We start from the raw sequence: 14,835 nt of genomic DNA, 5'->3' as shown, positions 1-14,835 counted from the left end.
AATGATACGGCTGCTCTTATTTTATCTTTTTATTTGCTTTTTTTTTTTTTTAAGAGACCAAAAAACCAACAATGAATGTACCATCTTTGTCTGTGTAGCCAGTACACAACATCACAATAGGAACTTTTTTTTTTTTATCAAATTGTTATCAAAATGTTTCACAAATCCTGTAAAAAGTTTGTCTATTTCTCGATACTTTCTTTTTTTTTTACTTCTGTATCTTTAGCTCTTATTTCTCTCCACTGAAGATGCACATTTTATAAATCAAAAGTTTAAAACAGTTCATCGGGGCCTTTAAGAGACAACGGCTTGTTTCAAACAGAGGCTGAACTGAGGCGCTGCACAAAGGGCCAGTACGAGATAAATAAAAATCATGCAAAGATATTCCAGTAGATCTCCAGACTTTAAACACAGACCTGGATATGTGTAGAATATATCCCCTTTAAACCCTGATGCAATATAATATGTGATGTTACAAAAACGTGCACACAGGTACACAAACCGCAATTTATGGGCTACTGTAGAGGTGTGTGTGTTACAGAAGGGCAAAGAAAGAGAGGAGAAACGAGTGTGTGTTCTGCTGTTTGTGTGTGTTTGTTTACCCACGACACACACACACACACACACACACACGCACACACACACACACACACACTTCAGTCTCTGTGTCAATGTCTTTATCAGCGTTTCTCCCCAGGACGGCCTTCTGTTCCGCCTGACAGCTGCCTCTGATTGGGTGTTGATGAAAAACACCGTTTCCCAGAGCGCACTGCAGCTCAGCTGTCCATCCATGCGGCCGGCCGGCAGCGTGTGTGCAGCCAGCGTGAGATTTGGAGTCTGCAGCTTTGATGTGGCTGAGCTGCTGCATCACGCTCAGTGGAGCCACGCAACCACAGCGGCCATATTGATACCCTCGCAGAAGGGCAGAAATCAATCCTGCGCTCTGTGTGTGTGTGTGTGTGTGTGAGTGTGTGTGTGTGTGTGCAGCTTCTTCTTCTTCACTTCCTTTTCTTCGTTCTTCTGCCGTGGCTGGAGAGGCTTAAGAAAAAGTGATGTCGGTCAGTTTTTCTGCTCGTTTGTCAAACGTTTAATACATGATAAGCTGCCTCAGTGTGACCTAATAAAAGGTTCAGTGCACCCAAATTAAGTATCCACCGTCCTACCCACCTCTGCTCCCCCCCGCTGAGGAAAACATAAAGAGAATATGGTCTAATAAACTGTGACAGAATGACAATAATCTCATCAACTGTTGGGCAGATTTACGTCAAATTTGCCGGGAACATTCGTGATCTCTTGGGAATGAATTCTAGTGGTTTTTAGGTGACATCTGACCTTTCGTCAAGCGTCACCCTGAGGCGGGAGTGTCACGCTCGCTCGCAAAACTCATAATCTAAAAGGGCAGGTCACTTTTTAAATGTGTTGAGCACACTGATTCTCCGACGGGAACAAATCCTTTTATTTTAACGAGCCCATGACATTTCCTCCAGCACTACAAATAAGCCAAATTATCATTATTGTGATTGTTCCATCCGACAGTTTAGTATTATGGGGTGTCATGGCATTTAAACACTGTTGGTTAAAAGTAGGATATACAGTATTCTACATTACTGTCTGTCTGTGACTGTAGCTCATGATATTTTATATATTTTTATTAACGTGTACGCATCGATAAGCACCTGAAATGTAAGCAGCATTCTTGCCTATGTTTTGTTCTGTCTGCTTCTGACCTTACTATGAATCAATTTAAGTGCAACACACACACCGGTCGTGTCATTCAAAGCACACAATGCAGGAAGCAAACAGGCTGCACAAACAGAAGAAATAATCAAGTTAAGATGAAGATCAGAGAAGCGAATGTGATGAAATTGCTGCTTTTTTTTGGAGATGTCAATGCTAGGAAACGAGAAAGTGTTGTATCCAGATGCAAAGACACATGTCAAAGCTCTGCTGCTTTCATAAAACAATCCTTCCTCCAAGAAATTACATGTCATCTGAATCAGTTCTATGCAGTTTTTCTCCAATTTGCTGCACTACTTGCTCCCAGCAGGACATTTTACTTTTTTATTCTGTGTATACAGATTATTATATTCTTATCTATTTTACATTTTTTGTATCTTATGCTGTATAGTGTCTATATACACATAAATATGTTTTTATTCATATTTAGGCATCTATAGGTTTGCTCCAAATTACATTTAATTGTCCTTGAACAGTGAAAATGAAGTTATCTTAAATTTATATAGGACTAATTTGCAACAGCAAATATGAAGACGTGTTGTTAATGAACATATCTGGCAAAAATGTTGATACTGAACGTTTGAGTAAAACGTTCAGTGACATTGTATTTCTTTTATTTACACCAAAATATATTATCTTGCAGTACAATATCCACTTGTAGTGACTATTGTTATGTTTAGACACTAATAATCAGCAGTAACCTGAAGCACAAGACCCGACGTGACAACTAACATTTAACTGGAACCACCGTCGTTCGTTAACTTTAACCAAAGTGATTTTTTTAGGCCCAAACTTAAACACACTCAGGAAACCTTGGTCTCTAGTGTCTGCCCTCCATCCACCCTGAACACCTCCCCGACGCTAACGCAGAGTAACTGGGAGAACAATTTAGTAGTAGACTGTAGAAACATAATTTCTAGGAGAAGCAGTTGCATTGAAAACCACAGTCATGGGTGTTTTGACATGTTTTACTCACCATAATCAGTGTGTACCTTGATGCCTTTTGAGGTGTTCACATAACAGTCATATCACTTATGAAACATCCTCCATTGATTCTCCTCACACTGGACAACAAAACAAATGTTGACAGCCCAAATAGCTGCACTTGAATTCAGCCTTGACCTCCCAACATGGCTGCCATTGGAAGGATTCAAATTCCCCCCCTTGTATATACCGTCGCTGCTGCGAATTTCCAACTCACACGGTGGAACAAACCGCAGGCTGCACCTCATGAAACAGAATTTCTTTGAGGAAGTTTGTGAGAGAAGCGAGAAACTCTGAACACAAGCTGATTTGCAATGTATGTGAGTTTTACGACTCAGTTGACAGACTCAATCGCTCACGAGGACAGAAAACTCACCGTGTTTACTACTTTGTTTTCCTTTGGACGTAGGAATAAGACTTTAAAACTTGCAGTCGCCCTCCTCTGGTGTCACACTCGGTGAGTTCCAAACACATTTCGCCTCGTCCACGGGAGTCAGAAGACAAGAGCGACGGCATGAAAACGCTGAAAAACGTCTTTCGGAGGGATGTGGAGAGTTGAAGTGGGCGTGGGAGACTGTGGGAACCAGCAGGAAAGCAGGAGGGAAGGACGTTGTCTGAACACAGAGAGATTATTAAAAGGCCATAAGGGAGGTAATAACCTTTATTGACCTTTATTAACCTTTATCGAGCGCCATCATCCTCTATATATAACCCCAATAGAAACGTCTTGTGATGATAAGACATCAGCAGCCTAAATCCAGAAACAACTTTCCTTCTTTTTTGTCTTTGAAAATGTCCTTAAAACACAGACGTGTGTGTGTGTTTTTGTTTGTGTTGCCTCCCATCGATATATTATAGTCGCTTTGTGCTATGAGGCAGCAAACATCTTACTTATTGCCTTTTAAAAAAATGGAGCAGGGAAGGTTTGCGAGTAGGTGGGGGGGCAGGGGGGGGTTCGGAAAGGAAGGAGGCAATCCAAGGAGCTCCTTTTATCATCATAACAGCCGACTGACAGAGCAGGCCGGTCCGTACAGACTCGGCCAGACAGCCAAACCAAAAAGCCCATCTGCTCCTCGTATCCCTCAACAATGAGCCTCTAATCTGAATAAATGGGGCCTCCTGCTTGGCTCACACTTATAATGGCTTCGCTCATCACACGGGGCGAGGAGGAAAAGGGGATGAAGATGAAGAGGTAGAGAAAAGGGAGGACGAGAGGGGGAGAGAAGAAGATTTAGTGAGTGCGTTCAAAGTTGGTGTCCAAACTTTACCGTGTATGTTCAATTTTGTTCAAGGAGGTGTTTAATGTATTTTGAAACAAGGTGGATCCAGAAGGCTGGAGGGGTTTAATGAGGAAATTAACAATGAAAAATAAACATTATATATATAAACAATTAATGGATGAGAGAATATAGAATGACAGGAATTAGAGAGGGTTAGTGTCGACAGGAAACCAACGACGTAGCGGATCGATAGCGTTGTGTGATTAAGTCCAGAGAGGAGATATGTCTTTTGTTATGTGTGGTTTAACAAACCAAATCTGCCCTCAGGGACAATTAAGTTTGAATGGAAAACCGATACAAGACGGATGTTGATGAGGAGTCTTTGTACTGTCGCGAGGCGCTATATGAGGGGGAAACAGTATGTAACACTGCGGTCTGGCAAAGCTCAACGAGCTTTCAACAAGAGTGAAGTTGCACATCAGTCCTTTCAGTGACCGCAGCGGAAACACCCACCCATTTCAAGATACTAGGGTCAGAAACACGGGACATAAACGCAGAATAAACTCAGAACACAGTATGAAAGCTGAAAACTGGACTATAAATACACAGGAAGTGATTGCAAATGAAACACAGGTGAGACACATGAAATAATCAAACACAGGAAGTAAAGGTGACCAGACACAAGGAGGAAAAATTTCAAAATAAAACAGGAACTAAAGTAAACAAAAAGGTAAAAACACAGGAGGAACACACAAGGGAAACAGAGAAAACCAAAACCAGGACACAAATGCAACACAAATGAAAGAGTCCCTCAAAAAGTCCAACTAAAAACAGAAAAAGTCCCGTTAGGACGTGACAGTCAACTTGTTCACCATCAATTAGCAGAAAAAGGGGCTCTATTGGCACCACTTATTATTCAAAATCTAACATTCATGAGTAGCTTATGTTGCCTATAATGTCCAGTTACTTCCAGGTATTTGGCAGACCTGGTCAGACATAAACTCTAACATGAATTCATTTCAATTTAAGCTGACAGATTTGGCCAAAATATCTATAAGGTCCCTCTGATGTTCTCACATCACTTAACTTTATGGATGAATGCAATAAAAAGTATAATATTTATCATCTGTCTTGAGGAATTGGTCACCATAATAAACCTCTTTAGCCTCACCCAGATTACACAAAACATTCCCAGATCTGCATGAAGTAAAATAGAAAAGAATTTAAATAATAAAAGCACAGTGAGTTAATTAAAAATATATGATTATTGTTTATTGAAAACAACCTTTAAACCTCAACTTAATGTGTAAAAGAAAGATTTAAATCAAAATGTCTCCAGATCCGTATGAAGTTGTCAATCAATCAGTGCAGTGAGGAAGTAAAAAACAATAGAAACAAATCATCTTCCTTCACTGCTGAGCTGCCATTGAGCAAGGCGCCACCATCTCAAGGGTGGATGGTATTTACGGTATGTTGTTGATGTTTATAAGGCTGCAGGATTTTAGAAATACTGAGCTCATAAATCATCCCTGCAGTGTAACTTCAATCCCTAATTAAGTTAACCAGACAAATGTTATTACTTTATTCTTTTCAGTTTTTGGTTCATTGCATCTTCTTACTTTATGGTCTAAAACCTGCTTCAGAGTTGTCTCCACACTACCAGGTTATAACTCTGCTGGAGAAATATTAAATCCCTGCATGAAAAATAAAACTTTATATGTTTCATCAGCCAAATATAAAGATATGTAGCCTAAAAAAATATCTGAATCATCCTTCAAACATCATCATCCTCAACTTGTTAAAACTACAAATTCACCTCTGACCTCTATGAGTGTTTACATGATTCTAACAGTATCCAGGTTTCTGATCTTCGTTGGTTTCTGACTCTCTCGGAACTCTGCTGCGTTCATTTATCTGCTGGATCTTGTTTCTCTATCTGATCACCGAGAGCAACAACACATTTCATGAGCTGCATCACCAAAGTCAGATTTTCCCTTTCAGCGTGTTGATCATCATTTATCATCATATTTTTTTGTTTTGCTGACTAACTATTACATAATTTGAGTTACCTGTGAATGTGGTAGAGAATAAACAGACAGGTTACGGTGTTTACATGCACGACACATAACCAGGATCCTCCGAAAACCTCCATAACCAGGACTACCTGTGTGTCACTAGAGAAAGATCACAGTATCACCAAAGTCAAACCAAAACTACACACACACACACACACACACACACACACACATACACTTTCTAAATAAAATAAAACAGAAGAACATTCTCTTGCTGTAAGGACGATTAACATGCAGAGAATGAAATCCCACCTCAGAGAAAACAAATGAGTCTAAATACATTCAGCTCGACTCCGCACAGACCCCGACGCTGCTCGACTAATTGGGATCACGCGGCACCGTGTCTCCGCCGAACCACACAGTGGAAACATTCACATCCACTTTCTCCACGATCCCTCGACAGACTAATCCCAATTACCTCTGAAACGAGCGCTTCACTTGCATTTAACAAATCGGATAAAAACAAAAACAGCCTCATTAAAAAGCTACTAGCTGCTGTCAGTAACTGTAATGTTATAGACATAATTAAACACTCATTTGTAGCGGACACTGATGACTGATGCGGGGAAATTTTGACACTTAATTGTACTTTTGGAAAACCTCACATTTGGTCCCGGAACTTCAAAATCTGTCAAACGTGACACGAGGCACCGCTGGTCTGAGTTTGATTAAACTCCAAGACAGAAGGTTCATGTCATTACTCAGTCTGAGATATTTCTGTCCAGTTGATTGTTATTTTCAGCTGACAAACCACTAGATCCCCTTGTATTCACCCGTCCCGTTTAGTGATGTAGAGGGACGGCTGTAGGACCTGTAGTCCGTTCTGCTCATCCTATTCAGTCAGTTGTTTAAGGGATGTAATGAAGTTTAATTGTATAAAATGGTGTCATTCTTGTAACTTTGTGTAACATTAATCACGTCATGTTTTTTGTAATATGTATATTTTCATTGTCGTGCGCTTTGTAAAATGTTCACTTTGAGAAAATGAAGACTGTGATAATTAGTCATGTGACTCAGATGTATTTATCACACCTGTGAGTACTCAGCAGTCGTACTGAGCGAACCTGAAGAAGCTACAGGCGAAACACGTTGTTCGCTCTTAATAAAGTCGTTACAGTGTGCGGTGTTCCTGCGACCGACGAGCACCTGACTGAAAATACTGGCTTGTGCACGGGGAGTTCTGTCCTTTGAAGAAATATGTTTATTTAAGAGTTGTTATTTCTCTGATTGATTTATTAGTCGACTGTTTCTGGTGGAAACAGCCATCAATAAGCGCAACATCCAACCTGTTGGAATTACTGTACAAATCCCAGATTTGTGCAAGAACTCAGAGGTCTGCAACCGTGCTAGCCAAGACATGTTTACTATAAGGGTTGAAGAAAAATCACCTTCTTTTCCCCCAGCCTGGAATAACGTGTAAAATCGTGTCATTACAATATGCACAAAAAGGTTGTTTTTAGTCAAAAAAGTAACGTAGATGATAGCTGCAGACTGTGATATTATTAGCTACACTACATTAACTCACAATGGTCGACTGTGGTGACTGAATTCTACGAGAGGGTCAGACTGAAAATGACTCTGCACACCGATCTGACATCTGTTCATGTGTTTTGTTGACGAGGTATCATCTAGTCCAGAGTTGAAGCGCTGGCAGTCAGACTGAACGGTTCCTAGATTTGCTGGGTGGCTAACGCTAGCTAGCAGCAGTCTGCTCATATCAGTAAGTAAAAAAGTTATGGTAACTTTTTTCTTTACTGGTAATTTTATTCCGACATAATTGCTGAGATCTCGGGACATGACACAGAATATTGATTATAGATGATTCTGCAAAATGCTCACTGTCAGCATTCTCAAAATTATGTAACACATCACTTCCTGCGTTGGAACTGAATGTTTGCACTGAATGTAAAATGTGCAGAGTTGAGTGGAGAACACTCTGTCAACAGTTTCCTTTGCAACTATTTGTTCTTTTTTTAAAAAAACTCTGTGAGCAGCACAAGCTAAATCCCACACACAGATATCTCAAAACCTGCTCAAATAAAACCAAAGCTCAGGGGTTAAAACATCATAAAAAAATATTTACAGCACATTGAAAACTGTGTCAATACTTTCAAGAGAAGCCAAAAAATAAAATCTGAAAAGCACTAATGCACCAAAGGAGCTCCAACAGTGTCTGTTTCACCTGCAGTCGGTTTAGTTAAGAGTGAAAATCAACCAGACAGTTATACTGCAAGTTATTAACAAGAATCAATTACTTCAAGTGTCTATTCGTGACTTCTCTAATGTAGCTTTGGTACAAATCAATGCGTCTACATGTTCAGAATTGCATGTTTTATATTACATTTGTTCCCCTTAGATAAGAGCTTGTCTTCCATCCGTTAAACCCAATATTTTTCCCCACTTTCACTCCCTTTTCCAGCCCCTGTCATAACATTGTGTCAGATATAACATTATCGGTTACTGTGATCCTCGAGGGGTTTGGTCCATTCGTTCACCTCCTGCAGTCACAACCGAACTGTCTGCTCCACCACGCTGCAGTGTTTTTTTTTTCTGTGGGAGTCCCTGCTGATCTGAGCTGGATCAGAAGTTCACTCTCAGCTCTCATCACTCCGCCTGACACTTGGTTCATATCGGAGCTGGAGGGCAGCTTGACATCAGAGCACAGCATCCATTAAATCTGTCCAAAGACAGGGTGGTTTATTCACCCTGACTGTGTTCATCTCACCCTGCGTTCTTTAAAAAAAAACAACAGAAAAATCCCCTTAAAACATACCAACGTTGACAAGCAGCTGTTACGGCTCCATTCACACATTTATATTTTCTATCTTATTTGTGTTGATAACTGTGCAAACAGATATTGTGATATCCTATCCTGTTTTTATATCAAGCATTAATAATAAAGTCTGAAATGTTTTACAAGAAAAACTATCACTATGTGATTCTTTTATTATCCTTTTTATTGGATTTTTATTGAAAATCATTCTGACTGCAGCAATAACAGGACTGGAAACAGCAACAATGACCCAGATATTGAAACATTACACTACATAGAGCCAACAAATAACAGCAGACAATAATGAAAACATGATTGCAGCAACATCTTCACACAAAGGTTAAGCAGTTATATATGTTTGTTTAACGGTGTGGTGCTTCACTGTGATATAAAAGTTTTGGATGCAGCTACAGCTCACAGGCTGAGAAGATTATTGCATCTCTAATAGCTGTTATCATATCAGACGGACGGTTCAGACAGTTTTATGTTGCAAAGCAATCCTGCTGCAAAGTTTTTGTCCCTGGCGGACGACTGACTATTATTTACATTTAGGACTGATCTGTAGAGTGAGACCGAGCTCATTACAGATATATTGGTATCAATTTATATGTTGGCAGTAAGAGGATATGTTTTAGATTATTTACTGTATTTACAGTGCACTGACAAATGTATTTTTATACTGTAAAATCTGCTCTGGATATTTGTTGGTCACATTTATTAAAGAATCAAATTTAAAGGATCCTCATTTGTTTCTGTTATGTGTTTATGTAATATATATATATATTGGCCGATATATTGCTAGCTGATTTTTCATATATCAATATTGGTATCAGCCTCAAAAACCTAGTATTAGAAAGAAAAAAATCTATATAATGTTTGAAACAAAGTTCACGGGTCTTATTTTGTCTGATCCAAAGGTTCAATCTCCAAAGATGTTTACAACGATATAAAGCAAAGAAAGCAGCAAATGATTATAATTGAGAAGCAGGAAGTGTTTGTCATCTTGGACAAAATAGATGACTCATACTATTGATTGTCTAAAATAGTTTAAAACGTGTTTTGGATTCAGAAATGTGAAACACTTCGTGTCAGATCCAATAATTCCTCTCTTTGAAATGGGTCCATTTTTTTACTGAGGGATACTAATGCTGCCAGTGTTCAAAGAAATGAACTAAAACATGACAACATGAATCTGAAAACGGTGCATGATACATCTAAAGTAACGAAACCAAGACTAAAAGATTTACTACAGCCAGGCTGATAATTCTGCTCGCACCGCTGCCAAGAACAGGGAAGGTCAACCATGTGCAGGTTTTGTGCAGCCATGCTTGTCCTCCAAGACAAGATTAGTGTGAAATTGTGTGGTGTTGAAATCCAGCAAAAAAAAGTGCTTTAATGCTTCCTGTTGCGAGTGCAGAGTCTCAACATCGCCTTGGGCTTTACCACGCAAGGGTCAAATGCCCCCAAATCCATCATCGGGATCGGAGGCGGGCGGGGTGCAAAAGAAGGTTAGAACAAAGAAATCAAACTAACAAATCTGCCATTGGAGAAAGAGGTTTTTTTTTGATTGTGTAAGTCCTCCAAAAAATGTAAGCAGCAAAGATGCATTTATGTGAGTATTTATGGATGCCTTCACAGTGTGGTGCTGGAGAAGGAAAGTTCTCCTCTGCAGCCTCACTGCTGTTCTTTGGTCTTAATGTTCACTGAGCTGCTGGTTCGTTATTAAAGGATTCAGATCCTGGCCCGCAGCTACTGATGCACTTACTCTAAATCACTCTGGATAAGAGTATCTGAGAGGCTAAATGCCTGCATCTGTCTATATCCTTATATTGTAATTGCCACAATCCTGTATCGATTACGCTCAAAAATCCATTGGGCCTAATGTGATTTCATTAAGATACAGTCCAAGTAAGCTATTCCAAACAAATACACCAGACAGGAGAGTCAATCTCTCAAGTTTTGCTGCAACACCCAGTCATGGAAATCTTTCCAAAGCCAGAAAACACTGAAAAACATTCAGGCAGTCTGCAGTTATTCCTAATGCTTTTTCAATTATTTGACCACATGTGGTCTGCCATTTCTGTACTCAGATGCAAAGTTTGAGCTGAATGAAACAATTTTAAATCTCCAACAGAACAAAAACTAAAATATAAAACTGGACGGCCTTCATCATTAGAACAGTTGGGTTACATTTGATTCATAGCTGAGCTGGCAAGAGTCACCAAGACCTAAAAACTTCTACTTTAATTGTACAGTAAGAGGTGACGGTTACTACTTTATCCAAATAATTGGCCATAGAGAGCCAAAGTGAAACCAGAACTTCCAGAATTCTGCTCCAGAAGTAGGAAAATCATTCAAAATCTCAATGTCATTTGTAGTAACGTAAATAACTAAAAATCCAGTCTTGGAACTCAACAGTATGTCGTGTTGTTCACTGCATAAGTATAGATGAAGATGATATTTAGCTGCCTTTAACACTCCCCATCTCCCATGAGTCCTGGACCATATGATGCAGCACGACAGAAGAGTCGAGTCCTTTAGCGAGACGAGTGTCTGTGGTTAGCTCACACAGGAAAGAAGGAAGTGAATGATGTAGAGGTTTTTAGAGAGCAGAGATTATAGCTAAAGTTGTTTTTTATGGGTATGAACGAAACTAATTTGGAGCCAATTTGACCTAAGCCAGTGGAAGCTGGTGGGACACAGGTTAGACAGGAAGAAGGAAGAAGTTATCTGTGCATGTGGAGAAAGAGCAGCATTCTTACTGCTAAATGCACAGACGAGGAGCATCATCATGACACCCAAAAATATAACAAAACAGAGCAGCAGTCACCGCCGGAGGTGCAAATTTCAGCAAATCTGTGTGAGCAAAAGTTCAGATTCAGATTCAGTTTCATTATCTCTGCCAGACGTAACCCCGGAGGAGATCATAAGGTCGGTCGTGACTCGTGTGTATCTGTCTGCAGCTGATCTCACATACTGCTGGAGCCATCAGCCTAATTTTTTTTAAAGCACATTTATGACATTAGGACCTCTCATGGTTGCTGTGATTCACCATTTTTGAAAAACCTATTTTATAACATCATTTACTGCTCTGTTTTATGCTGCCATTGACTACTGACTCCTCTTGAACGGCCGGTAGGGGCAGCAAGTGATCAAAAACTTCTTCAGTTCTGAATCTTCCAGTTTCTTTCCAGTAGGGATAACCAATCATGCCTCGTTGCCATGTTAGATCAATTAGTGCTGAATTTTGTTACCTTGAGAGCCGGGTTGTGTTGTGAATTCAAATAAATCTTGATAATATTCTTTATGAGCCTATCATAAAGCTTAGACAACATAGAAAGAGGCATTTCCGGTAATTGGCTAGACTGAAAACAAGGTTTACCTAGTCTGTTGCAGGCCACGTTTTTGCCTTTGTTGTGGCTCAAAAACTGACATCCATAGAAAAGTTTGGTCTCATCTTGAACCGGAGCATCTGCAGATTAATTCCATACCTGATATGTTATGATCCACTAAAGTTTGGCACAATATGAGATGAATAAATACCCGTTTTTGTTATCTTCGCCACCATCTTGACTGTACTTCTTGTTATTTACTGTCCTCTATAGAGGAAATCTGCTTTTACAGTCGGTACACAAGTAACAGTCAAAACAGGGTATAAACAAACAAGAACAGTCTGATACAGTGTGCCCAGGGCATACACATAGATAGAATTTATATGTGAGTAAACTTGTGTGTGTATATGTGTGTGTTTCTTTGCCTCTGCTCCGTCTAAAAAGAGCAGGTGAGTCATCAAGAAGTCGCGGCACCCAGCTGTGATACTACACAGAATGTTAAGATAACGTCGCCGCTCAAACCCTGAGAAAAAACAAGCATCCCACAGAGTTCAAACGCAAGAAACAACAAACGTTGCAGCAAACCAATACCAGGGAAAATGAGAAAGAAAATAGTGACATAAAGTCAAGATATCCGTGTCAAAACCGGTAGGGAAATATAACTCTAAAGTATGACACAAGAGACACATTTTTCATTGATGCTTTGGATGCACACAGAATGAAAAAGCAGAAAATTAAGTGTCTGTATTAATATAAACATATAATTACCAACTTTGAGACAAATCTCAACATGTAGATTATTTCATTAAAAGATGCATATACTGCTCTACAGCTGAATAAGAAGTGAAATACTATTTTAACGTAACGTGCATTGATTGACAAAGCTCAGTAAAACAGCAACTTGGTAATCACGGTTCTTATTTTGTAATATTTCAATGAACACCTCTCTCCATCTTGTTAAAATGGTTCATGGAGTGTGAAGACTATAATTATATCCCCCAACAAAGTCTGATATGTTCATATTTTATAATATATTGGTGTTGTCAACAAACCTAAATCTAAATTGACTTTTCAAGGCACACTAATTTCTGATGAGTGATGTATCAATTAAAATAAAATAGCTTAAGAAGTGTCTAAAACAGGCAACATATCAACTGTCTATTTCAAATAAAATGCTCCACATCTACTTTCAAGTACTACGAAACTTTTAAACATAAGATCTGAAGTTGTAAACAGAGTTTCTGTCTTTCCTTCAGTGTGATCACTATCAAAGCCACAACTGCTCTTCTGCTGATGATTCACTTGATAAAGAACCAGTATCACAACACATGAGAGGACACAGAAACTACAAAAACATTTGTCTTAAAGCTAGACTAAAATTCACCATATTTTACATCTGAGAGGTTCTAAACAGGTTAGAAATTGCTCCATTTAAAAGAGCATCTGGCTCCAATAATAGCCAGATGTGCTATTGTGAATTTCAAGACTTCATAATGATCCAGTTCCACAAACATAAACACCTACATTTAGTTTGTCCTCTACAACAAATAGCAGCTGTAACAGCTACTTGTTAAATTTCTATCAGCAACATTCCTCCAAAATTTCCACAATTCACAATAATCAAAACTTTCAAGTTTCACTCACAGCCCCGAAAATCAAATTCCTCAATCCGGCACAAGGACGGCGAATCTGTCGATCACTTACCGTACTCGATGTCGTAGAACACGATGAATTTCTGCCAGCGCAGCTCCTCCACCAGTGTCAGCATGACGTCGTTAAGGCGGACCGGTGGCCGAGCGGCCAGCGTGTAGCGCTGCCCCCCGGGGCTCGGGTTGAACTGGCAGGCGGTCCGTGGCGATCCCTCGCTGTTCCTCTGGATGTACAGGTGAGGGATGTGCATGGCGTCCGTCAGAGACTGCAGCGCGCTGGCTGACGCGCAGCCTGTCGAGGTAACCAATGCCAAGATGCCCTGGTTCATCAGCTCGCAGGCTGGAGGGGGGAAAGAGAGAAGAAAAAGGTAAGAGGTTGATGAGTGCAAAATCATCCCTACGAAATGTGGACAAAATTGTGATTCATCCAGGAGAAAGAGGACACAACTGAGACGGCAAGTAACGTCACTGAGGACCAACTATATTTTTAAAACTTGGCACAACACAATTTCCTAAAAAAACATCAAAAACACAAACTCTGAAAATCCTATGAACACATTAATCAGTGCATCCATGGATGACTGCCAAAGGCTGTATACAAAAGCCCAGTTATAATGTTAAATGATGTCCTGACCCCTCACTGGGCTCTGCAGTGGCTCTCAGACTGCATCGTCATAAATCTACTGAACCGTCTGACAGGTAACACCATTGTTTACCCTTGCTCTGGCCTACATCTGAACTCTGCCTCTGGATCCAGAAGAGAGCAGATACTCGGATGAATAAACAGGCCACACATCCAGTCTGCTGAGGCTAAGCTAAAGGTTCAAACTTGGTTGGCTGAGCCATTCACATGAATGTGAATGTCTCGGTCTGTCATCAGCTCCAGTTTGTGGAGAATAAACTACAAACTATTACTAAACACCAAAACTTATGGAGTAAAAAGCTCTCCACACATTCACAGATTGAACAGTACAGTAAGCAGATATTTGTCTCTACTTTTGAACAAACTTCAAACAGAGATGCTTCATCTAGTGCCGACACATGTATGGGAACCTTAAACAGTTT

General features: G+C 39.9%; 1 protein-coding gene across 2 annotated transcripts in view; it reads right to left on the bottom strand.

Moving 5' to 3' along the window:
* Nucleotides 1-14,315, bottom strand: part of LOC137172343 (glutamate receptor ionotropic, delta-1-like) — a 288,473-nt gene extending 274,158 nt beyond the window's left edge. The window contains exon 1 of one of the 2 annotated variants that reach the window (XM_067576727.1): nucleotides 13,826-14,315. In XM_067576727.1, the coding sequence (XP_067432828.1) occupies nucleotides 13,826-14,165 (340 nt within the window). In that variant the 5' untranslated portion in view covers nucleotides 14,166-14,315. The remainder of the gene's footprint in view (nucleotides 1-13,825) is intronic. The other variant, XM_067576726.1, reaches the window with a different exon arrangement.
* Nucleotides 14,316-14,835: the final 520 nt, after the last annotated feature.

The sequence above is a fragment of the Thunnus thynnus genome, chromosome 20, assembly GCF_963924715.1.
Source record: "Thunnus thynnus chromosome 20, fThuThy2.1, whole genome shotgun sequence".
In the NCBI taxonomy this organism is placed as follows: Eukaryota; Metazoa; Chordata; class Actinopteri; order Scombriformes; family Scombridae; genus Thunnus; species Thunnus thynnus.
This window is presented reverse-complemented; position numbering and strand designations above follow the sequence as displayed.